At 40.9% G+C, this 27,351-nt stretch overlaps 1 protein-coding gene across 2 annotated transcripts in view; it reads right to left on the bottom strand.

The window, feature by feature from the left end:
• BICD2 (BICD cargo adaptor 2) overlaps positions 1–27,351 on the bottom strand; it is a 58,290-nt gene that overhangs the window by 17,274 nt on the left and 13,665 nt on the right. For both annotated transcript variants that reach the window (XM_030283451.4, XM_030283449.4), the window contains exons 2-3: positions 3,550–3,762; positions 560–712 (exon numbers count right to left, since the gene is read on the bottom strand). In XM_030283451.4, the coding sequence (XP_030139311.1) occupies positions 560–712; positions 3,550–3,762 (366 nt within the window). The remainder of the gene's footprint in view (positions 1–559; positions 713–3,549; positions 3,763–27,351) is intronic.

Genomic DNA, 27,351 nt, shown 5'->3' on the forward strand with positions numbered 1-27,351 from the left:
CTGCCAATTAAATGTGACCTTTTAGACAAGCAGTCACACAGATGTGACAGTGTAGAGCAACTATAATAGCATTTCAAGTTTATTGAAAGTAGCTAGAAGAGAATAGTAGCACAGAAATGCAGAGAGAAGGTAAGGATAAAGTAGCAATTAAAATATGTTTCAGAAACATGTTCAGAAACACTCCCATTTCCAGATACTGTAACTGTAGAAGGGGAAGAATTAAAGATGGATGGATGGCAGGCACTGTAAAGAGACACTGAAAAACTACTGTAGCAAAAGGACTAAAACAAGTAACAAAGAGTGATAGAGACTTCTCTTTCATCAGAGAAAGAGAAGGCAGTGGAAGGACTCGGAAGTCAAAGTAGAAGCAATGAAGTATTATGACTATGTACAGAGTCAGAAAGGACAAGTCTTGGTGCTGAAATATAGAGCTTATAGTCTCAAAAGTAGTACAAAGTTAGAAAATAAGTAGTTGGATGTTCAAATGAGACAGAACCATACTGTAACACAAAAATTAACTGGTGCTACCAAAGCAATGCTCACTGGTTGGAAAACTTGCCTGACTTTGCTTCAGGACAGACACTTGTTTCTGGAGACAGATGTTTTCCTCTTCAAGTTCAGTATAGTCTTGCAGCAAACGTGCTTCTCGGAATTTATATTCCTTAATATCATCTCGCAGGCGGGCTCTTTGGATCTCCACGTTTTGGTTGACCTGGAAGAACAAACAAAGCAAAACAATAATGGTGGCACCTGGATCAACTACAATTAAATTGAAACATATTGAAATTATATATCTTCCCCTCAGCCCCCGAAATTACAGAAAACCAAGTCATTTACAGAATAATTAGATTTTCTATTCTTGCTTTTCTTACAAATTCTCACTATTGACTCAAAAAAAGTCAAGAAACAAGCAGGGAAACCAGCATTTACACCTGCGTTGTTTCACTGGCTGTAGCAACCAGCAAAAGTTTTCCAGACCAGAAGTCAGTACCCAAATCTGTTTCCACCTGAACACGAAGGGCCTTTTCACAAGATAAAGACAGATTCAGATGACTCCAGATGTTCTTATTTGGACACGTATTTGCTGCTGCTTTTCAACAGATATTTTCTTTATAACAAGAGCAATAAGTTGAAAACATTATACAATTAATCCTTTGGAGAAAGACACTGTGTTAAAACTCATGAAATCTAAGATCTCAGGTTGAGAAAAAATAGAAACTAGTTGACACAAAATACTCCCCTCAGCCCCAAGACTTATGCAGGACTTAATGAAAGACTTCAAAGAAAAAGTTACCATTGTTTTGAAATATATAAGAAGTAAAAATCAATATATTGGTGTAGTATGACTTTGGGATCTTTCATGAATATACACAGACACTTGAATAAATTGAGCTGGAACATACACAGCTATAGAAATGGCTCACTGCACTTAGCTTTTTTTTTTTCCAGTATTATTTTCCTTCAAGTCCTATCTTCAAACACTTAATTCATACAAAGTGAAAAAGTATGTTCTAAAACATTAACAGAATTAGCTTCAGATACAGGCAAACAGGGAATACAGTTGCCTAGAAAAAGCGTATTTTTGTAGCTGCACCCATGATATGATGGGGTGGTTTTCCACATTTCTAATTCAAAACCACTGCTAGCTGCTGATAGAGGCAGCTTGTCACATCAGCTGGCGTATGGGACCTGCTGCCTGATCTCACCTGTCCTGCAGCCCAGCCAAACCAGCTTCAGCCTCGGGCCTACAAACTCAGATTCCTTCCGAGCTCTCCACTTCTGGCCAGACACAGGCATGTCAGTGATGACTAAATATGGTCTCAGCCCTTCAGAGTGTCCAGCAGGGGTCCACTGAGTAACCACACAGGTACCAACAAGCACACACAGCACACTGAGATAAGGGAAATGTTTGCAGCTGGAGGATGTGCCAAGAACTGAATCTGGCATGTTTTGAGTACAAACACTGAATCACCTGCAAACTGTTAAGACTAATAAATTTAAATTACAATTCCCTCACACCTAAGGTAAAGATTAGACTACACAAAATTGTCTGCTTGTTTTTAGCTGCAAAGAGAGCACAACTTCACAACACACCAAGAAATCAAAATTGCTGCAATCAGACACTACAGTACACCAATACAAATTACAAGTTGCTATAGCCCATACTCCATGCCTAAGTATTGTCTCTCTCTCTTTGCACAAACCCGGGGCCACAGGGAAAGCATAGGGCTGAGTTGAATTCACATTTTTATGTCTCCTTAAAAGATGACTGGAATGTGGCAGTATCTGTAAAGAAAAATTGCCTCCAGTTGCAGTGATACTGGAAGCAGACCAGAAATCTGCTGCTCAGCACACTTTGAGAAGGGACCAGAATCTCTCACCGTGCTGCCTCTAGGGTGGGCAGCTTTTCTATTAAGCTAGTCTTAAAGGTTGGGAAATAGAGACAAGGAGTTGTGTCTGTGTTTCTAGAACTGTTTCCCTGTCTAAGGAGAAGGCTTGATTCCAACTCTGTTCCACAGAGTTGAAGGAGAAGTTGACTGGCCTGTTTGATCACTTGTGACCGCTTGTACCACAAATCTTCTCTGTCATACCCCAACAAGAGGCACCAGTGAATCCCCACATCTCCAGAGAAGTAATTCACACTTCCTCATCGATTGACCACCAAATATTATCCACATATTTGTTACTATGTCCTAAAGAAATTACACGAGACACTTGCAGCTGAGGTCACATGGAATAAATTGAGATGCAGATGTGGGCTCCTGGATAGCCTTCCCTCCTGGCAGGGGAAGCCGGTTGATTAGCTTAGGACTAGACAAGTCTAGTCCACAGTGCTTCAAAGGAAGGTGCAAGAAACTCAGGAGTAATAACTGCCGACTGTTTTATCCATCCATCCATCTGTGGCTTACAATCTCTGTAGTTTTACCAGACTGAATTTAAGCAATGGTTTGAGCTCTCAAAACAATCATTTCTGCACCAGGACTGCAAAGATTTCTGCTGAACTACAGATTTTGTAAGTAATTAAACTCTTTAAGTAACTTCTCAGCAATTATTTCCCCTTAAAAATATGTCATTTCAATAGTAAAACAATAACAGGTTGAAGCTATTATGTTAAGCAACCTACAAAAATGTAAAAGCCAGCGCTTCATGAGAGAAAACACAAGACTATAAAATTTACTATCCCTCTTTGTGCATTTCAGCGTTTTGTTATAATCTCATACCTTCAGAAAACTAGGGAGGAAAAAGGAATAAAAAGGAAAATTATGCCACAAATATTTTGCAGCCAAAAAATCTGCACTGGGAATGAAGCAGCAAAGTACATCCAAGGGTCTCTGTGCTTGGCCTAAACAGATTCCTCTGCTTTTTAAGGCAGCAATTCTGGAACTGAGGGAACTGATGTGCAGTACCCACAGGACCAGCATGACCAAACATGCAGCCATGTGTCTGTCAAATCACCTTTCGCTCAAGAATCTTCCCTTTTTTGGGTTACATAGCACCAGAAATTATAACAAATCCAAGCTGCAGTGCACCCTGTGCATCTCCACTCACCTCCTTCAGTTCCTGCACAACAGAATTAAGGCGTTCGTTTTCAGACTGTGTGTTGGCAAGGACATTTCTTATCTGCTTCAATTCTGTCTGCAACTCCATAACCTTCTTCATGTAGTATTCTTCTTTGGTAGCTGACTCTTGAATCAAGGTTTCCTCTCTGCTCTCTCCATCTGCTGCTACCTTCTTGTGGTTGGTATGGGCCTGTCCAAAAGCCTAGGACAGTCAGAAAACACATATTTTATCACTAAACCTGTAATTCTGCATAAGTACATTCAATTTTAAATAGCTGAAAACATTTACCCTCATATATTTCTTCAAGGCAAAGGAACGTAACCTTTTCCTACATCCTCCAGTTCTGGGGTCAGATTTACAAATCCTAATAAGTGGCCAACACTGAGCTCTTGAAAGTAAACCACAACACCTAAACAGTGTTTTGTGATGCAGAATGCTTAAATAGAACCTCATATAAACCCTTGTGGGAGGGAACAACAACGTAGTGACTTGAGTCTGCTGTTGAAACATGACTGGCTTTCAGCCAGATGACTGCAAGATGACCAGACACTGCTGCACATGCATATTCTCTATAGTGGGGTTAGATTCACTTCTGCAAAACCAGAATCACTGAGAACACATCTGGTATTAGCAGCCTGTTCCCTTTCCCAGGCTGGAAGCTCCCAGCAGCTTCTCCTGGCTGGGAGATTACAGCCCCCCCTCCTTGGGCTTGGAGACATTGGCAGGGCTGCTCCAGATCCAGGCTAAGCCAGTGGGGTCACGCTGGTTGAAGTAGGTCAGCAGACAATCCCCCAGCCAGCTTGAGACATCAATCCCCAGTAGTGTGCCAGCAAAGGTACTCAGAGGCAGGTCAGAAATCCAACCCACTTGGCACAGCCTGCCTCTGCTAGTCCTGACATTGGGCATTATTTTGCCGCCTGACATTTCTTTTAGGGGTCTTCATTGTGCTTGAAACTCTTGCAGGTGATGGTCCCTGTGGCATGCTCTCCACACATACTCCCAGCCCAGCGGGGGCAGACATCCCAGCTGCTGCGGTATGGAACAGCTTGCAGCTGTCACTGGCACATGTTGGAGAGCAGAGCTGGCCACTTCCAAGTAGTTATATTTATGACACACGCCCTGGCAGATCAGCCATATTCAACAAGATTAAAAATATGATGTTTTAAATGTTGCACATGCTTGCACCACAATCTAACCCAAGGCATATTTAGAGCTTTCAGGTGCCACATTATCTTTCTGGGATGCCAAAACATGGCAGATTTTCCTAGTCAATATTAATACCAGGCCAAGCCAAGGACAGAGAAGCATGTCATTAAACTCCTTATCTAGGTTTATGTATTGATACCAGCTCTCCAGAAAAATACTGTCAGAGAAGAAAAAAACATTCTGCTTTGAACAGAAAAAGATTTCAGTGTTTTATTACTTCTGTATATTGCAGTAGGCGCATTAATAGCGCAGAAATGACTGACTATACCAGGGCTGAAACAGCTGACAAAGTATGAAAAAAGAAGGAAAAAAGCAGAAACTAGCTCTGACTATGATTAAAAGCACACAGATATTGCTCCTATCAGACTAAATTTTATTTCAAATAAGCAAGTCAGAAATACAGGAGACAAATATCCATTGGAGAAATTTTAGCCAGATTCATCAAAATAACCTAAGCGAAACTAAAAAGCACCATATTTCAGAAAAAAAAGCACCATCTGGTGCTGGCAAGTCCTTGTCAAATGAATTTCAACAAAGCAGCTTAAAAGCCTAATACCCAAGATCTCCATAAATGTTAAAGGGGTAACAAAAAGCACACCAGCTCCTCAAATACACTATTTTTTCCTGTAATAAACTAAGAATAACCTTCAGAAACCAGTGTGCATGACAAATCTCTGGCACAGAGAAAGGGACAATGGGTATCTCTTTGCCCAGTGAAGTACCACCATTTGCTCAGCTGCAGGATACCAAAACAGCAAATGGAAGTTCAAGACACTTAAAGAAGCCACAGCTGATCAGCCATACTGCAGAGTCCAGGCATGATTCCAACAAAGAGCTCAGTAATGCCACTAAGGGAGGGATTCTTAAGAATAATGACTAATTTGTTCATGAAAGTTCCGAGGCAGATGCTAGGCCATGGGTTTCTTTAACATCCAGAAAGAAAATGTCATCGTTTAACCCAAGTCAAAATTGACAGAGAGTATCTAAACACAGAAACTGCCATAGGGGATGACTTTTTTTAAAATCCAGTATCCTGTCTTCTACAGAGGCTAATGCCAGATGCTTCAGAGAAAGGTGCAAGAAACCACATAATCTTTTCAAACTGGGGACTGCCTTAAGCCTCAGTGGAGAATGCCTAATGAAAATTTGGGAAAGCTACTAACTTTGAGTTACCCATGTAAAATACCTCATTTTTACAGAGGTTTATGCATTTTTTTGGCCTCAGTAAATCCTACAACAACAAATTCTATGTATAAAATCTTACTCTTACATGAAAGTTTAGAAGTTTCCCATATTTCCATAAAAGAATGTATATTTCTGTTCAGAGGCTTGAAGGTGTCATGTTAATTCCATGGTCAACTGTCAATCACTCACTATTTTTTAAGACATTAATCACAACTCTCTAGTCTCTGGTGATGGCAAGATGAAGTTCAGTAAGTCATCACTGCTTTTATGTGTGAGAGGTTTTTCCATTCACTACAACAGTCAGACTCCCTTTTCAGAAACTGCCTTTTATTATGGCTTGTTCCAACTGGCACAGCTGACCCAGCTAAATTGGAATCATTCACACACACAAACTGCAGAAACAAGGTCATGGTCACTCCTACCAAAGGACGCTGCTGTTCCCCTGTGGACTCCAGTTATTTTTGCACAGTAAGACTGTTACTTGCTCTCAGCCAGCATGCTTGTAAAGTGCCAGCAGAAACCCTGCTGTTAGCTTGAGTACTGCTGTCTGGAGTACAGAACTGTGAGTAAACAGACTCTGACACACACAGAACACGAGAAACTTCCTTCAGCATCATGGTCACTAGGACAGACAGCACAGAACAATTCAAGCTGTGTGCATTTATAAGACAACGCTTGAAAAGCGCTTCCATTCCAACCAAGCTTTGTTATCTCTCTTGTATGTACTTAGAAACAACCTCAGACATCATTGTTACAAGCCATTTTCCTAATTCCTGTGGAGAAGTGTAACTTTTAACAAAATTGTGCAAAATTACAGGGCAATGCAATTACCTGCCATAGCTACAGCCCAGACCTGTCTTAAATCAAGCTAGGAAAACTGACTTTTTACTGCTATGCACAAACCCCCTAAACCTTCATACATGCTGGAGTCTAGCATCTGCCTATCTACTTTTGTTTTAAGGTTATTTAAAACACAGGAGCAGGAATCAAAGTTACCCTGCTCTTCCTCCTCTTCCAAAACCTCTATTTCCATCTACTAGGGAAAAAAACTGTTCACAGTTATACTGGTATGACAGACTTTGGACTATCTCTTTACAAAATAAAAGTTTCTGATGTGAGGGCTGCAAAACATCATGTTCTGTTCAACACCTGCCTCTAGGGATTACGAGACACTAATGTTAAGGAATTATCAAAGTTCTTATCTTCCAGATTCCCAAGATCAGGGCAAAAGCAAAATCAAAGATTTCATGAACCAAAATGTTGTCTTGCTATTTGCTCAGCTGTGCTTGTCAGTGCACCAGAAAGCACTTTTCTGGACAAAGGTACAATTTACTCCCAACTATCTCTTCAGAAAGCTGCATGGGACACACATCAAAAGCCCTCCTTGGGTTTAGCACCATCTGAAACCAACATAAATGAACCTCTACCCCCAACACACAACCTCAAATTCTGTAATATACAACCCCAAATTTTGTATAGTCGTTTACCTCTGGACCAGGCAAATATGAAACACTGCCCAGCTGGGGACTCGCAGTTACATGGTGCAAGGGCAGCGAGCTTAGAGAAGTGCACCAAATCATTCAGATGCTAATTTTTGGTTCTTGCTCATAACCTGCTGCCAAAGCTGCAGATCAACTGAAACCCTGACAGGTTTCCTTTGCTCAAGCTGCCATCCCCTACCAGCCATGCCAGTCCATTAAGTCCTTCTCCTCTCTTCTTTCAAATACACTAGACAACGTTGCCCAAAGGCCAATTATAACATCCCTGACACATACGGAAAATTTATCATGATTTGCTGGTGAAGGTTTACCAAAATTAGTACCGAAAATGCTATTAAATGCTATTACATTAACTTTCATGTTTGGAGAATTGCTTACATTAGCAGACTCAAGGCATATAGAAAATACATGCTATCATATTCTTGAACAGCCCAGAAAATATCATTGCTAAATTAAGGTGATTACTACAAATTTCAGATGACAATGTCTTAAATCTCAAGAATTCAAAGCTCTCCACAACAATTATGAATGGAAAAAAAAAATAATCTGGACAGCAAATGGATGGGGCAGACTCATCCAAAAATTGCAATGTTTTATAAAATGGTCAAACCCAGTTCACTTCAAATTAAGCCCTGGATCAAGCTACATTTAGACTGAGTTTACACTACTGATTTCCAAAAGACAGACTTAAAAAAAGGTGAAGCTTACTGTAGGTGTGATGATAACACAGATTCATATGTTTATGTTGCAGGAGGAACAAGATCTCAATCACGCAGATGCACCTAAGTTTTTTTGCATGTAGTAGTATGAAAGATGCTTTCATATAAAACTCCAAGCTTTGAGAAGAAAGTTTTCCAATTCTGTGAAGTTTAGCATACTGCTAACATATCAAGTTCTTAAAAACATTGTTAAAATTTTAAACATGATCTTTTGAAAGAAGTTCTTTATCACAGCGCAGCTTTTCACAGAACACATTAAACGTGAAGAATCTCTGAAAAAGGCTTCTTAGATAATTCCAAATGTTTCTCTCAGAACAGTTACTGTGATATGGGAGATGCACAGATTGATCTCAGTCATGCTGAAAACAAGACTCTCAAGCCCTCAGGAAAATCAGAACAGTTCTGCCTTTTTTGCCTCTATAATCTGTTACTCCAGACCTCTATTTAGCCCAAAAGTCATTCAAAGTATGCTGATTATGCTTCCATATTTCCTGGAATCCTGAAGTAGACTGCTAAAAACAAGAGTAACACAAAATACTAGGATGCCACTATCAAATAAAACCTCCCAAAGAGATGCTGGAAAGGGCTTTTTCTGAACAAACCCAGTATGATTTCAAACCTTCTACCAACCTCTGCAAAGAGCTGATGTCCCTAAAGGCCTGTCAAGAGCTGATCAGAATCCAGGTGCTGCACAGGAACTGTCAGAAACTCTGGAGGCTGTCCTGCACTGTCTCTAGGGCACTACCATCACTCTGTACCTGTTTTCTTACACGCACTGAACCACAGCAACTAAGAAAGGGTAAAAAGAGAGTCTCATAGATGTTTAAAGCAGTCATACTGACAAGGCAAGTCACAGCCCACTGGCCCAGAGATTACACAGATGAACAAACAGAGGAAGTGACATCCCCCTCACACTTAGTCAAAATCACAGGGTGATTCCTGTGCCATGCAGAAAGACACTCAAACAAACAGAAAACAACACAAATATTTCAGTGAAGGAATTTCATAAAATAAATTGCTTAAACATTCATTTATAATCTAAACCTGAACCTGTGTTCTCCATTTAATGGAGTAGAGAGGGGGCAGAGAGAGACAATTGCTTATACATGAGATGAAAAAATAAGAAAGAGGGAGAAAAATCTTAAAAGAACGCAGAACTCCACAATACAAATCAACTTCTGGACATCACTGATTCCCATGCTCATTTCTTCTCCAATGAAGACTCCTTCGCCTGTGCACCTCATTTATTCTTTTCCAGGCTGCGCTTCCCGTCACACATGATGCTGAAATGTCAAGCAGCAAGGGCAGTCCTTAGTAAATGTCACAGTAGCCTTTTCTCTGCAGTGAAACACTGCTATATGATGCTAACCATCCTCAACAGATGAAGCAGCGTGAGGCATTAATCCTTTCCTTCACTCCCACAGTGATGTTTAAATGATGCTTCAGCCCTTCTTGCTATTACAGTCACATTAACATGGCTGCTGCACCACCAACAAGCAGACCGAAATGTGCACAAGTTCCTCCAAGAAGCATATTAGGAAGAGGAATTAGTTTCAAACTTATTGACAAGAAAAGCTGATATGAACACAGGAGAAAGGCAATAAAGGAGCGCTTGCCTGAAGAGTCCCTTGCCTTTCTCAATCAAATTTGAACAGCAGAGTTATGCCCATGTGCATGCATGCACCAGAAGAGCAGTACCATGTACAACCACCACCAGAGGAAACACACACAGCAGTGCCTATTCATCTTTGTGGTGAGGTTTGAGAGCACTCTAGTAGATGTATTTCTATTTCTTTTGTACTGAAGATGAAGAAGGATTTGCAGAAACTGCCCCTTTTAGAAGGCTATCATTAGCTACTTTTGCAGTGAAAGAATGGTTTACCCATAAAAATTAAACAGAACCCAAGCCTCCAATAAAAGAAGGTGTGATTAATCAAGATGTCCTTTTTTAAAAATAAGGATAAAAGTAATGAGACTAAACATCCAAGAAGACATTTTCCTTCAGTTGCTCTCTACCACTACTCAAGAGAGATTCAAGTCTTTTTTCAGAAGGCTTTCTACTGATTAACAGAGATCAGCACTCACCCTTCCCCCTCCTTCACTGACAGGCATGAAACTGTGATCAAGGTACACATGCTCTCTCCCTTTGGTGTGAGGGAGCAAAGCCAGCCCTGCCAGGAGTCATTACTGTCCACTCTGACTTCCAAGCAGAGGTCCTGGAAAGCTTGGAATTAAAAGTCAAGGACATTAGTCACAAGGTATTTCATTCACCACTGTCATTCATCATTGCCATGAAAGACTGTGGGCATTGCTGCTATTGAAGATGTGAATGCTACTTTTGTTTCAAAGCTTGTGCTATAAATTAGCTAAATACATATCCTCCCAGAATGTGGCCTCTGTCACTTACAAACATATGTGACTTCTGACATCAAAAGTGCATTTCCTGACAGTGTGGAGCATTTCCTCATCCCCAGTGTCCTGCTCTGGAGACAGCAGGCAGGATGGTGTCCCCGTGGCCACCTCAGAACCTGCCGCTGCCTTCATCATTAGCCACCTTCCCAGGAAAGCCACACAACCAGCAGCCCCCTGCACAGCCCACCAGCAAGTCCAGCTGTTCTCAGTGATTTCAATGGGCACTCAACCAAATCCTGGGGGGTTTTTTTGGGTTTTTTTTTTTGGTGGTTTTTTTTGGTTGTTGTTTTTGTGGGTTGTTTTTTTTTGTTTTTTTTTTTTTTTTTTTTTTTTTTTTTTTTTGCTTTTTTAAAGAAAAATACCTATAACTGTAATAGGGAAGTAGAATTTAAAAGGACCCAATTGGATTCTACTGAGTTTAAACCAGAGAGGAATGGAAATTTTGGTGAGCATTCATTTCTGCTTTCTTATAAATAAAGAAAAGGTGCATGAGAGGGAACAAATGTGAGGTGGAACGACACACAAGTCAACAGGAAAAAGTACTCCTTTCAGGATAACTTTAGGTCTGATGGGTTAAGGAAGAACATAAAACAAGCTATCCTGAGGCATCTTTCCCTGCTGTGCATCATAACAGATCAATGAACTACTGCCAGGAGCATCTACACAGCTCCAGACCAAGCCTCAAAGGAAAGAAAGATGGAAATGTGTAACAGAAGGAGTTGATGCTGCTGAACATCAGCACTGTTTAGGAGCTAGACAGGAGAGCAGACTAGAGATTTCACTTACAAGTGCAAAGGGTGCCTTTACCTGCCCACTGTGATATCAAAACATAGCTGAATTTACTCTTCCCAGAAGTCACACTGCAGGAAATTTGATCATAAATTGCTGATTTTTAAACCCTCCTGCTAAATGTGATGGAATCATTTATTTGTACAGGCCAATTCACTACATTGGCTGATCCTGTTAAGCAGGTCATTGGGTCATCTTCCCCTGCATACGAAAGGAGAAGTGACTGCAAATGGACTCTGTACAGTGTCTTGTTAAGACTGTCTCTCCTCTGCAGGCACTCGAGCTAAGCACCTGTCAGGAGATGCATTACAAATGACTGTGCAGAAACTTGGTATTATCTACAATTAAATAATTTTTAGAAACTGAAAACCAGGTGCAGTGATTTCTAAGTATTACACTAGATCTCTAGCAGCTGACCTCAAAGAATAATTTCACTAAAGCCCATAATAAGTCCTGAGAAGATATGCTATGAACAGAGGGTGCAATTGATAGTAAAAGGGTTTTAAAATATTGAGATTTAGGGTTAACAGAAAAAAATAAACTTAGTAGGCCTTGGAAAGGTAAATACCTTTAGCACAGGGAGAAATAGTACTATGTAGCTAGTACTTGATAATTGATATAATTGTTAGATGTGACGACTGTTTAGTAATTAAATATAATTACTGTTTAATCAGAAAGAATAATCATGTGAAACTGTGGTCATGGACCTAAGAAAGATCACTATAAACTCATGTCAATGTATACAATAGAACAATGTAAGTTTAATAATTAATGTGTAAGTTATACAACGATAGGGTATAAAATACGTTCAGCTTGAAACTTATGTCCGGAGTCAGATTTGGGTTTGTACCCCGACTCCCAGAGCTCTTAATAAAAGCACCTGCATATAATCATATCCCGTGATTATGTGTTTCTGAATGCTAACATTTTGGCGAACCCAGATGGGACCCTGCGAGCGCTGCTGAGGACCCCACGACCCGATCACACTCCAGCCGGCACCGAGGGATTCTCGGGGAGCCCATCGCCGCCACGACCCTCTGCCGCTCACAACATCCCCTGGAGAGAGGTAAGGTGCTTTTAATTTGGTGTGGAACCTGCCGATAAGACACAGCGAAAGCTACGCTCGGTTGGGTTAAAGGAATTCCTGTGGTAAAGCCTGGGCGCCGTCCGTTAGACATCGCGAAAGTGTTGCGGGTTCAGCAATTTGTGGTGTTTTGTAGCTGTAATATGGAGAAGCTTAAAGGATTTTGGGCGGCAATGCCCCCATACCATGTTCTTCTCCTTTGGGGTGCTCATTAGCACATTGGAAACAAGGTAATTTTGGGCAAGACTTACATAAGGATAAGTTAATTGATTACTGTAATACATGGTGGCCAGAATATGTCTTGGAAGGTGGTGAAAAATGACCACCGAATGGAACATTGCAACATAACACTATTTTGCAATTGATGTTGTTTTGTAAACCTGAAGGAAAATGGGATGAGATTCCGTATATTGATTTGTTTTTCTACTTGCAAGATAAGCCAGAATGGCAGGTTGAATGTGGATTGATGGTAGTTAAGGCATCTACAAGTGATAAGTGTGAGGTTTGTGTGAAGGAGAAACGTTGTTTAGAACATTTTGCGTTGAAAGAAAGTCTGAATCGGAAGAACGATACAGATGTTGATTTACAAATAGCCCCCGCAAGACCAAGAGAACCTAACCCTATCCTGCCTGCCCCTACCCCTACTTTATCACCTGCTTCACCTAATGCTATTTTGTCTAGTCCTATCTCACCCACTCAAACCCTCTCTCCCTCTCCTCCTCTTCCACCATCACCTGACCCCTCTTCCCCTGGAGATGATCTAAATTTGACTGTAATGTATAAAAGCGGGGAGGATGAAAGTGAAAGTGAGAGTAGAGATGAAAGTGAATCTGCGAAACCGGTATCTCATAGGACTCGGAATCGGTCAAAGCCCGCCCCGGTCTTGGCCAGAAAAGATCTGGGTAAACAGAAGCAGACTGTGATTGCCCCCTTATGACAGGGAATTGGAGCGGAGGGGCCGGTGTTTGTAAAGGTACCTTTTTCCCCTGCGGATTTAGTAATTTGGAAACAATTGGCTGGAACTTATGGGGAAAATCTTGATAAAGTAGCAAGAGTGGTAAAAATGATTATGAAAACTCAGAATCCAGATTGGCATGATATACAAGTGATATTAGACACCCTAATGGATTCTACAGAGAAAGAGATGGTACTTAAAGCAGCCAAAGAAATAAGTAAAAAGCAACAGCAAAACCTCTTAGCAGTAATACAAGGGAAAGGAAACCCAAGCATAAAAAAAAAAAAAAACCAACAAAAACAAACAAACAAAACCCAAACAAACAAACAAAAAACAACAACAACCACAAAGGTGGTTGTGGATGGGGGAGGGGAGGTGGACTTGGCAGAGGACATGGAGGAACTATTGTGCCAAAATTAGGATTTAACCAGTGTGCTTTTTATCTACAAGAAGGTCACTGGAAGAACAAGTGTCCAAACCGGTTTTACCAAGGCAACCAGCCAAGCCAAGATCAAGATATTGCAAAATTCATGGTGGTAGGACAATATAACAGCTGTCTAGAAAATAGCAAGGAACCTTTCGTGACCATACAGCTAGGTGATAGGGCAGTAAAGTTTCTGATAGATACAGGGGCCACATACTCTGTATTGAATAATTTGCAAGGACAACTTGGGGACAAACACACAACAATAATTGGGGCAACAGGGAAGGAGGAAAATCGGCCATTCCTACAACCCTTAGATCTGTGTTTTGGAAATAAGGTCCTGATGCATGAATTCCTGTATGTGCCTGAGTGTCCGATTCCCCTTTTAGGTAGAGATTTATTGGCAAAACTTGATGCAGTGATAACCTTTGAGAATGGGGAACTTTTAATGAAAATACCTGAATCAAAGACAGGAAAAATTTTAATGATTAAGGAAAAACCAGCTTCCTCTATTCCTAGGGAAGTAGAAGATGCAGTAATTCCTTCAGTATGGGAAACAGATATACCTGGGAAATCTAAATTAGCACAGCCAATACATGTTGAATTAAAGGAAGGGGCAAAAGCAGTACAGGTTAAACAGTATCCTATAAAACCAGAAGCACGACAGGGAATAGTAAAAATTATTGATAAGTTCCTGATGGAAGAATGTGAATCGGAATATAATACACCTATATTTCCAGTAAGGAAACCCAATGGTGAGTATAGATTAGTGCAGGATTTGAGAGCAATAAATGAAATAACTAAGGACATTTATCCAGTAGTTGCCAATCCTTATACATTGTTAACATCTGTGAAAGAGATATATAAATGGTTTACAGTAATTGATCTAAAAGATGCCTTTTTCTGCATACCCCTTGACAAAGAAAGTAGGAACCTGTTTGCCTTTGAGTGGGAAAATCCAGGAAACGGAAGAAAGACCCAGCTCACCTGGACACGGCTGCCACAAGGATTTAAGAACAGTCCTACCCTATTCGGAAACCGACTGGCAAAGGAGCTGGAAGCCTGGACGGCAAGGGGGCAAGTACCGAGAGAACAATACCTACTGCGATAGCCACAGAGGAGAAAGCAACCTGCATAAAGGTAACAATTGAGATTTTAATTTCACTGGGAATGGCAGGATATAAGGTATCTAAAGAAAAAGCACAAATTGCACAACAGACTGTGATTTACCTGGGATGTGAAATCTCACAAGAGCAGCAAAAACTGGGTACTAACCGTATTCAAGCTATTTGTGCCATTCCAGAGCCTCAGAATCAACACGAGCTGCAAGTCTTCCTTGGGATGACAGGGTGGTGCCGCGTGTGGATCATGGACTATGGACTAATTGCAAAACCCCTGTATGAGGCCCAGAAGATGCAGCCATTTACCTGGGGCAAACCACAGAAGAAGGCTTTCCTCAAACTAAAGGAGGCCTTGACAACTGCTCCTGCATTGGGGTTACCTGATTTCTCCAAAGATTTTCAGCTGTTTGTACATGAAAGGATGCATCTGGCATTGGGAGTCTTAACCCAACGTTTGGGAAGCTAGAAAAGGCTGGTGGGCTACTTTTCCAAACAACTTGACAACATCAGTGCTGGATGGCCTTCATGTCTGCGGGCAGTCGCAGCCACTGCGATCCTGATACGAGAAGCCAGGAAGCTCACCGTGGGAAGGCACATAGATTTCTGTGTACCACATATGGTAACTACTGTGTTGGAGCAGAAGGGGGGCCATTGGCTCTCCCCGAGTCGAATGATGAAATTCCAGGTAATCTTAACAGAGCAAGATGATGTAACAATTAAAAACAACTAACCTCTTGAACCCAGCCTTGTTCCTAGGTACAACATCTGAAGAAAGCCCATTGGAACACGATTGTGTGGAAGTAATAGAACACACCTGTGCGGCTAGAGCAGATCTGAAAGATGTCCCCATAGAACAGCCAGACTGGGAGTTGTTCACAGATGGAAGCAGTTTCAGGGAGAACAAAATCAGACACGCTGGATATGCGGTAACAACAATCAGTACAGTGGTAGAGGCAAAAGCACTGCCACCAAATACATCGCCCAGAAGGCAGAACTGGTTGCTTTAACCAGAGCACTAGAATTAAGTGAAGGGAAAAAGGAGAACATATGGACTGATTCAAAATATGCATTTGGAGTAGTGCATGTGCATGGGGCCCTATGAAAAGAACAGGGCCTGTTTTCATCTCAAGGGATGCACATTAAACAACAAGATGCAGTTCTGCAGCTAATAAGAGCAGTACAAAAACCTGAACAAGTGGCAATTATGCACTGTAAAGCACATCAATCAGGAAACTCCAAAATTTGTGAGGGAAATCAAAAGGCAGATTGGACGGCTCGACAGGCTGCTCAAAAGGTGCAAACAACAATAGCATTGGTCCCTTTAAAACTTAATGTATCTCAATTCAATTTACCTCCACAGCTGAAATATTCAGCAGAAGATGAGAAACTGAGACATTTACTGAATGCACAGAAGAATCCAGAAGGGTGGTATGTAAATGCACAAGGACAGATAGTGGTACCCCCCTTGGTAATGAGAGAGGTTCTACAAATTAAACATAATGAATGTCATTGGGGTGTAGAGGCATTGGTAAAATTTCTAAAACATTATTTGGTCTCAGTACGAATGTTAACAATGGCAAAATCAATAATGTCAAAGTGTGAGGTTTGCTTGAAAAATAACCCAGTGGCTAGATGACAGGCACAACTAGGAAGGGTTCGGGTAGGGATAGAACCAGGAGATTATTGGCAGGTAGATTTTGTAGAATTACTAAGAATTCGAGGATACAAATATTTGTTAGCAGGGGTTGATACATTCTCCGGATGGCCAGAAGTCCTTCCCTGTTGCACAAATCAAGCAAAAGAAACAGTTAAGTGGTTACTACAAGAAATCATTCCCAGATTCGGGGTGCCTCTAGGGATATCATCAGATAGGGGATCCCATTTCATAGCCACAGTGGTAAAAGAATTAAGTAGGTTGCTGGGAATAACTTAGGACCTCCATACACCAGGGAGACCCCAGTCAAGTGGACAGGTGGAGAGGATGAATCAAACACTAAAAAGGCAGATCAGTACAATATGTGACGAAGCCAAACTGCAATGGACACAAGCTTTACCAATAGCATTACTGAGAATCCGGATAAAGCCTAGGAGTGGGATGTCAATAAGTCCTTATGAGATATTGTATGGGAAACCATATGAATCTCCTGGACCCAATCCAAATATACATGTCACGGGAAAACAGGAAGTATATAACTATGTTCTGTCTCTTGGGAAAACTTCAGCACGACTTAAGAGCGCCCTTGTGTGAAATGGGCCGCTGACTCTCGAGAATCCTGTTCATGACATACATCCAGGAGACGAGGTGTACATTAAGAATTGGAATGAAGAACCACTGAAAAAAAAGTGGACTGGACCCATCAGGTACTACTGACCACCTTCACAACAGTCAAGGTAGCTAGAGTAGACTCCTGGATACACTACATTCGAGTGAAGAAAGCCTATCCCGGACCACGAACTGTGTAAACTGTGAAACCAACAAAGCTGCAGATAAGATGTGTTTAATTATTTCAGGAATGTTGCCAATAATTATACCAATTCTCCTTTCATGGTCTTTGGGATGTAGAATGCAAAAAGATCAATTAAATACTCTTCATTCTAGAATGAAGAGAGAGGTCCAGGCAGAAACACAGGTGATAAAGGTTCGCAATGCAATTCGGGCTGAGAATGTAATGATTGGATTAGTTAAAGATTTTGCCAAAATGCAGAACACTAGCAGAATAACTGCCTGTCTGCCAATACCACGGGCAGCGGGAGACCCAATAAATTGGGGAATCATAATGACAAAACTGCCTGAAATACAAAAGAACAAAACAATTATATGCAAACAGGTACCAGAATCAAGACAGGTAATCAAGGTAACCTAGAAAGTAATAGGACAATGGTTACATCCTTTGAGTCAAAGAGACTGTCTTCAAAATAATGGCACAATAGGGTATCCAATAGAATGGTCAAGGGGCATTCCAAATCAATGGCAATCCTACTTACCACTTAACCTTATAAAAAGGTTACAGAAAATGTTACAGAAACCACTCTGGTGTGGAAGTGCGAGGCAAAAGATCACAAAGGTCAAATAGAGCCTTGGGACAGTGTGTGGTCTCTAAGTATACTTCAAAAATTCCAGTACATGGCTGCCACTCCTTGGTGCATTACATGGGAAGGTTCAGAAAATGAAACAGATCCAGCAGTAGTGAACACTGAGACTGGTAGTAGAACAAAGGCAGACAAAGTAAGTTAGTGGGCATGTAATAAAACTTATGATTGCACCTCTGATGACAGAGAAATTAAACAAATTCCACCACTGGCAGTAGCCTTACAAATTAGTTGTGCCTGCAGAGGTATCAAACACAAACAGGGTAAAGTGGATTATAGAATACTTATAGGATGTACCAAGAGTACACTCCGAAGTCCAGGACAATTCGTATGGGCAACAAGTGATGGTACTTGGACAACCCATCTACCTGTAGATGAGAAAGTAAAAGAAATTACTTTAGGCCTCCCTACTTTGTGTCCAATTTGGAAAAAGTCCCCATTTAAGGGAAAAGATGAACTTCTGCAGATAAGAACAAGACGAGAAGTTCCAAATAACGAAAATCAAGACGAAACCTGGCAAGAACCCTCTAGTGGAGTGAAATTTGGGTGGGCCTTAGAGTCTTTGCTTGGTCCTATAGCAAACTATCAGAATAAAGAAATGTTGTACAAACTTACAGGTCAGGTAGATAGACTGGCTAGGGTCACTAGGGAAGGATTTAAAGAACCAAATGTACAATTACAAGCCACCACAAAAATGACCTTACAAAATCGATTGGCCTTAAATTTGTTACTTCTGAAAGAGCATGGAGTGTGTGGAGTTTTAAAGAAACAAATTGATCATTGCTGCATCCACATCCCAAATGTAACTGCAGATGTAAAATATGACATCAATCAGTTAAAACAAATAGAGCATGAAGTACAAGAAGAGCAGAAAGATTTGACTACGAGCTGGTTAGACAAAGTCTTTAAAGGGTTAAGGCAGAATGTGAGTTCATGGATTAAGTCTATCATTGAAAGTGTAATAATCCTATTAATTGTGTTCTCAGTAATTTGGTTAGTCTACAGTGTCCTAAAAGGAGAAATACGGAAGAGGACATCGGGGAACTGGAAAATAATCAAGGCACTGACACGGGACCCACAGCCATCATCCTCTAATCCTCCAGTCCATGACAACGTTCACGTCAATCCTGGATTTGAAGAACATCATGTATAAACTTAGAAACTAAAGACTGTATCAAGTGAAAGTATTTGCACTTATAATGAAGTGAAAATACTTTCAAAGAGGGGGAAATGATAGTAAAAGGGTTTTAAAATCATGAGATTTAGGGTTAACAGAAAAAAATAAACTTAGTAGGCCTTGGAAAGGTAAATACCTTTAGCACAGGGAGAAATAGTACTATGTAGCTAGTACATGATAATTGATATAATTGTTAGATGTGACAACTGTTTAGTAATTAAATATAATTACTGTTTAATCAGAAAGAATAATCATGTGAAACTGTGGTCATGGACCTAAGAAAGATCACTATAAACTCATGTCAATGTATACAATAGAACAATGTAAGTTTAATAATTAATGTGTAAGTTATACAACGATAGGGTATAAAATACGTTCAGCTTGAAACTTATGTTCGGAGTCAGATTTGGGTTTGTACCCCGACTCCCAGAGCTCTTAATAAAAGCACCTGCATATAATCATATCCCGTGATTATGTGTTTCTGAACGCTAACACAATGGAGGGTGCCTCACACAGCCTTTATTGTAGTAATTCCTAGAAGAAAAAACTTTCATCTAGTGTTACTAATCAAATGATACCCATTGCTGTTCAGTAAGCGCCGGATCAGTAAATCACTGGAAACTGAGCAAATGCATCATGGAGTACCTCTGCTGATATCATTGCCTTCCTCCTCATCTTCACCTTTGATAAGGATAGTAGAATAGAACAATACTTTTTTTACTCTTATCAAATAAAAGGAACAATGTTACCTTGGAGAAATAGGTAAGGCTGACAAAGCAGAAGCCATGCAAAACAATGATATTATACTTCCTCAAAAGAGGGGGTTGAAAAACAGTCACCTAAAAAGGACACCAGAAATTGAAGACCACCAAAAAAGACCCCATAGAACACATAAGAACTTCCAATAAGAGGGGCAACTATGTAAAAGAAAGTATCACATATGCATAAAGCAAGCGGGCACAGCTAAAGAATACGTAATCAGAATATATGATAAAATCTCTGTTTACCAGGGTACTCCATTAGAAGAGGGATCCTCCAAGTGACCATGGCTGCAATAAAGAATGCCTGCCTTCTAATACTCAACACTGTGTTAGAAAGTTTCCATCCGGACAATTTTGGTACCACTTTAACCTATCCTGTGGCTGTGTGGGGCTTGGAGGCTGGATGGAATTAAAACACAACATTTCCACTAAAAGATCCCACAACATCATCAAAGAAAAATCAAATGAGATCTCAGTCCTCTAAACATGTATGTGTCTGTATTTAAAGTTAGGAGGAGTTATACCTACCAAAGACAATTTATAAACTTACTAAAACAAACTTATACTTAACAAAGCCAGTTATGCATTCTGGCCTTCACATTAGACCAAAATGGAAATAGTTTAACTGCCCCACACACAGCTTGCAAGAAAAACCTTTATTTTCTATTTGAACACAATGATTTGCCTGCAGTCTGTCAGGCGTATGCACTGGGAATGTGTGTGGCCTTGCAAGTAGGAGGTGTGACCAAGATCCTCTTGGCAACCTTGGATCTCCGTCCAGCACCACTACCTCCTTCATCCACAGCCCAGCCCACATACAACCTGTGGCCAGCCACCACTTGGGCGCCAGTATAGCCACACAGATCTCAGCTCCTCGTTTGCTCCTCACCATCACAAAAGCTCTCACATTTCCACAAGTTTGGGAGTAGGCTCTTTCTCCCACACACAAATATGCCCAGGGGCCAAACACAAGCATTAACTACACAGCAGGCATAGATTCACAAACAACAGCTCACAGGAGATCTGGTACCTTCAGGGAAGTTGTGAGGCTTTTCAAAACATTACATCACTTCCCATCATGTCAGCCCACACCATACTGACATCTAACATCTTCCAAAACGTCATGCAATGGTGAATATTTGTGCACACTCCAGGAAAGAGTACAGTCCTTGATCTGACTTTAATTTTGTGAAAATAGTGGTTTACACTTTCTTTGGAAAAAGCCAAGTTAACATACAAAATAATTTGAGACTGCCTTCAATAAAATGTTGTGGTGTGAGCAGGAGAAGGATTATACCTTCCAGAGTGTCTCTGCAGTGCAACCCTACAGCAGAGCTCACTCACCCTTAGGTGCCTGTTAAGTAATACGCTGAAAGGAAACAAAGTGACATTATAGAAATTTGGAGAATCACGCTGCCCATCAACGGCTGTAAAAGCCTGCTGAGTGTGCCTCAACGTGATTAACTCCAGAATTCAGAAAAGCTGCTGCATGATTATGAACTACTTTTCTATAAAATGAACATAAAAATAAAGCACAAGATATAACATCCTTGTTCCCACACAAGAGAGATTACTTATTACAAATGAGCACAATCCACTTACACCACCAATGTTGAAGTGCAGGCTTCTACAAGGTCAACCAAGAGTTTAAGTTGGCACCAAAGGAACTGCTCCCTGGCTCAGAAGCCAGTCCCAAGAAATTAAGTTTAACGTCTCTCTCAACTCCTCTGCCCCAACCCAGCACTTGAAATTACAGAACCAAGAAGATAATTGTTTTAACTGGGAGCAAGATTGAGAGGTTCAGGATGAGAAGACACAGCTTCCACTCACTCTTTAATTATTCGTAACCAAAGGAGCACACACACACAGAGGTGATAGAAAACACTTTCCATCCTCTTCACTGGCTTTGCTTCCCAACCAAGGACATTTTATCTGCATGGATAACAGTAAGCATGAAATCCTCCAGTGATACTCAAGTAAATGTTTTCCTTTTTTTTTTTTTTTTTTTTTTAATACAATAGCTAATAACATACAGCTCTCATTGCAAGAGGACTCCTCCTAAGAACAATGCTTGCCTGCTGTGCAGGCACACCCACTCTAGAAATAACTCAAGGAAGTAAACTGCATCCTGCAAAACATATGTAATGTACAGCTTATTACATTGTTGCTTATTTACCAGCATAGTGGCTTCCCCTGGTTTGACAATAACACAAGCTTCGAGGAACAAACCCTGCTCCAAAAGGAGCCAGAAATATGGCTGCATAAACACAGCCGAGTACATATAAATACCAACTAGTTGTTGGTACCAGAATGAACCAGGATATGAGGCACTTTGGGGGAAAAAAAATTTTTTTAATCCCCGACTTATTACTTAAAATACTTAAGCAGATTTTTAATCACTGAAGTATTAAAGGAGACCAATGCTAAGCGTGGGATCACTTCCTGTATATGTCAAAGTTACCTGTGCTTATGTGAGCTCGTTGTTCATGTATTTTTACACAAAGAGCCTTATAAAAACCAAAACTACTAGTCAGATTTTCTGGTTTTAGTTGTCTTCAGCCATTCTCACAGAGGCATGCACACATACATGTGCACAACTGCACAAGACATTTCATCCAATGTATCATTGGTAGCTAGTTCTGCATGGCAAAAGCAGACATTTTCTTGTAATCTAATTGCCCTTTCATTAAGAACTCATTACACCTGAATAACAAATTTATTTCTCCCCTAGAACCTAAGCAAAAGTCCAGAGAGTTTAACCCAAATATAACTGCATAATCTTTTGTGTCCTACTAGCACAGTATTTTCAACAAACTCCAGAGGAGTCTCTCGATTCTCTCTGACGTGTTCTGCTTGCAACCTACATCCAGGCTCTGCACTGAATTAGAGCATGTTCACTTACTATTTCCCATCATGTTCACTTACCATTGCCCATCATGATTGTGTATTGCTTAAAAAAATAAACATCAGACATATTTAAGCCTCTATTTTAAGTTTGGGTTAAAAAGCAAGAAGGGAGAGGGACAAAACCCAGCCTTCTTCTCGCAATGCAATTTCTACAAACACCCTGTAGAGAGCAACTGTCAGCTGCAACAGCCACATGGCCAAGTCACTGGTGTGCATCTGTTAATCTGGAGCACACAGCTCAATCGATACTTGATGTGGCTGGCGAGGTACTGCCCAGTGCCCTCAGATGTCTGACACTGGTGTCAATGTCAGAAACAATTCAAGGACAAGGTTTTACCATCACTTAAAAAAGAGAGGACAAGTGCATTTCTGTCTGCTCAACTCCATGAGACACTTTCTAGAGTAAAGGGGAGGATTAGGAAAGAGAGATACAAAATACAGGAGGAAGTGAAGCTCTGGTGTATGACTTAAACACTGGCAAACAGGAAACAGAGGCTTCCCTTAGGGTCCCATCCCTGGAGGGGTCCCAGCAGCACCACACAGGAAGGGAGAAAGCCCCTCAGCACATGACAGCACAAGCACACTGGCAGCTATTTTTACAGGGCCCTGTCAGGATTACAGCAGCCACTGCTCATTTTGGAGCAGAATACGTGTCAAAGCAGAGCAAAAACAGGTACTGTCCTTGCTGGCAAGAGCAGGAGTTATGGCTAAAACAGACAGCCCAACAGAGAGATCTGCGCACCATCACACACATGCTGAAGATGTTATGGATTCTGCCCCTTTGTTCAAGCCCATTCTAGCAGCATCCAGCACACCTAAAGAGACTGCAGGTTATCCTGGGATGTGTCACTGCTCTGCGGCCATCTGAGAGGTCCTACATCACCATGACACTACCAGCTGCAAAGCAAGTGCCTCTTCTCTCCAAACATTCAAATACTTTTCATTATTTAAGTTTAGCTTTGTTTTCTACCTTATGAGCTAACCCACAGTGTCCAAAGTTCAGACCTGATGGTACCACAGGAAGTCAACGAGCCTCACTGCTTGCAAGACAGAGCTGCTAATTGCAACAGGAGACCTTATCTCAGCAAGGCCCAATAACCAAATTCAATATAAACTTCGGAATTCTCTAAATTGCATGCAATCTGAAAAACCTAAAGATAGCTTGTGAACACAGTCTGCTCTTGACTTCAGAAAACTTTCACAGAAACTTTAATAAAAAATAAAAAATAGAAATTTTTAAAATCCCTGCCAGAAGCCAAAATGGGGCTTCACAAAACACCCAAACAAAGCCCACGGTGTTCTGTCCTTGCCAGGAATGCAGCAGCAAGTAAGCAACAGCAAAGGGTCAAGAAAAAGCTGTCCTCAGATTTCAAATTAATCAAACACAATTGCTGGCTACTGTAAGGAGAGCAGAATTAGTTAAAATTAATGACTGAACAATAACAGGACAAGAGCCTGATTATTATTGGACATGGCAAACGGTGGTCTTTTTTTTGTTAATTACAAGGCTGTAAAGAGAAGTTGTGTAGAGATTTAAATTATTGGCTGAACTATATAGCACCTTGTCAGAGAAGAAAAACATATAAAAAATTCTTCAAAGTGAAAAGATGCATCAAAACTCACAGGATTCAACATAGAAAAGATTAAATTACCAAACTCTTCAGCAAATTGCACAGCAAACATTAAGTACACACAGAGAGCAGTTAACTATAGTTAGAAATTAACAAAAATATGGATCACTACAAGTTACAAAGGATGTCTGAAACCTGAAATGACACCAGTGCTTCAGAGGATCCAATGGAAAACAAGTAAGAGTTGAAAGAGCATGATGCATTCACACATAGTGAGAAACTGCCAGAATCATTAGAAAGGAAATTTTCAAAGACAAGAAACTTGAATAATCCACACTGTTACTTTATCATAAGGCCTTGGACATTTAGAATTAAAGGGTAGTAAATCAAGTCTGTGAATTTTGGAGACTTTGAAAGCAGATCACAGAGCTCCCAAAATAGCTTTACACAGCTAAGTCAAACCATAAATAAATCTTGTATTTCATTAAAGAATTAATTTCCAACTAATAATATTGAGACTTTGTAGGTACACATAAGGGAATTATTTTCTCCCCCCTCCAGACAAATTTTTAAAAAAATTACATGTTCATCATCTCAGGAGACAAGCATCTCCATGGTTATTTGCAAACCCAGGTATGAAGTCCTACTGATGCAGGTCCCATATGATTTCACACCTCCTGTGTAAAGGTGAGCAGAACTATGTGGTTGGTGTGGTAGGCAATAAATACAGCCACCATGAGAAACACAAAATCCTGACCACGAATAGCAAATCCCAGATTGCAACAACACAAGACAGAACTGCATACACAGAGGTAAGTCTAAGTTCAGACTCTCTTTTTATAAGGAGTACTAATGAAGAGACAATAAAGTATTACTCAAAAATAAAAAGGAAGCCTTTTTCTTCCAAATAATGGATCTGATTTTATTTTGTTTTCATAATTTCATCACACCCCTGATTTCAGCAGGGCAGGACACTGCAGCAAAGCAGAGCTGAAAAGCAGGATGCAGGAGGAATGTTTACATTCCTGAGCAGTGCTCTCACAGCCAGATCCACTGAAAAGAAATCTACATTATCATCTGTTTAAAAAATGCATACAGGAAACTTCATTTGGGATTTTGGACATGTAAGGGACCATCACTCTAACTGTTCCAAGCATTAATTCAAAGGTCACTTGTCATCACAACAGCTGTTCGACCAGCTCTTCTGTTTTGCCTATATTTTTGTTTTCATACATGGGAGATGTCTGTCACAGATTCATTAATGCCTGTCACCATCCTCCAGCCATTGGCCCTTCACGTGGTTGCTAACTGAAAACGCATCCTAAAATAAATAAACACATCTTAAGTTCTGACCTCATGTTCAGTAGGAACGCAATGCAGGTTTTGTTGCCTCTATTAATAATTTAAACATCTCTGTGAAGGTTCAGTTTCCCAAGGTCACACACCTGAGGAGGTGATACATGTGAACCCCTCTGCCAGCACCACTCACTCTTGCACTTGGGCAAGGACCAGACTATTCAGGAGCCACTTACTCCTAGGCTGCAGACAGATCAAGAAGGCCCACACCAGGTCGGATCTTTGCAGTAATGCTACAGGCACTGCTATATAGAATCATAAGTGAACAGGATGAAAAAAAAAAGTCTTACATAATAAGGATTTTAAGAGAATTTTATATAATAGTATATTTCAGATCCTATTGCTAGAATCCCACTAAAAATCTCCAAACTCCTTTTTCTCCTCAAGGAACTTGCGTAAAAACATGGAATCAAAGCAAGCTTCTGGATATGTTTCACTGATGAGCTGCCCACAAACTTGTGTCCCCATTACTGCTCCCTCCCTCCCTCCTATTTGACTGCATTTTCTTTAAACAAATCCACATATTTATGAGCAAATAAACGTTTTGACTGCATCTTGCTCTACAGATACAATAGTTCCCCTAAGGAGAGGCATAAAAGCCTAGTCTTAACACGGGCTTGAAAGGTAGTCTCCTCCTGTCCCCACAGGTGAAACTTGTTTATTAATCCAGATCAGCAATTCCAAGAGTGGTGAAAATTAACCCTCCTCACTGATTTATGTTATGGCAGTAGCCTTACGACATAACAACAGTAATTTAAACTACAGTTTTATGCACACAGCTACCTTGGTTAACACAAACCAATCCATACTGCCAGGACTGTCTGCCTTGATGCAACACTTACACAGCGCACGGCTGGCGGCTACTGAGTGGGCGGCCAACAGCATGGACCCAGCACACACAGTCACAGGCAAAGTCATCTCCCATCACTACAGCATCCAGCGTAAGGACTTCAGCAACAGGCACCTCCCAAGTTTCATATGGTATGAGCCATACAAGGAAGTGGTAAATAGCTACTTCTCCATACACCTCATAGGAACTTTGGAGTTGCATCTACAGGCAGACCGATCAAAAAGCATGAGTCCTCTCCACACACAAACCATCCAGGACCATTGTTGTACAGGTTGGTTGGACAGTGGCCCAAACGATAAGCTGTTTTCAGAAAACCAGGGATTCATTCCTCTTATGTGGCATGAGGGCAGGATTAAGCCTTAATTTAGCACCATTTAGAAAAGATTACCCTTTAACTGCAATAGGAGTTGGCAGACACTGGCAGCAATGAAAAGACTTTATCCTGCAAAGCTTCCAGGCAGTCAGTGACAGCTCCCAGGCCAGCAGCAGAGAGTTAGCCCATGCTGTCTCCAGACAGCTGCTCAAGGCCACTGGACTGATGGGGCAGAATGCAGGGGCCACACAGCTGCATTACAACTGCAGAGACAAACCCCTCATTCATTGGCATTCAGATTGGGTAGGATATGTGGGGTTGCCACAGTGCACTGAGGAGCCAAAGCCTTCACTAGGGCTCAGCTGCCAGTA

The sequence above is a fragment of the Taeniopygia guttata genome, chromosome 12 (genome assembly GCF_048771995.1).
Source record: "Taeniopygia guttata chromosome 12, bTaeGut7.mat, whole genome shotgun sequence".
Taxonomy (NCBI): Eukaryota; Metazoa; Chordata; class Aves; order Passeriformes; family Estrildidae; genus Taeniopygia; species Taeniopygia guttata.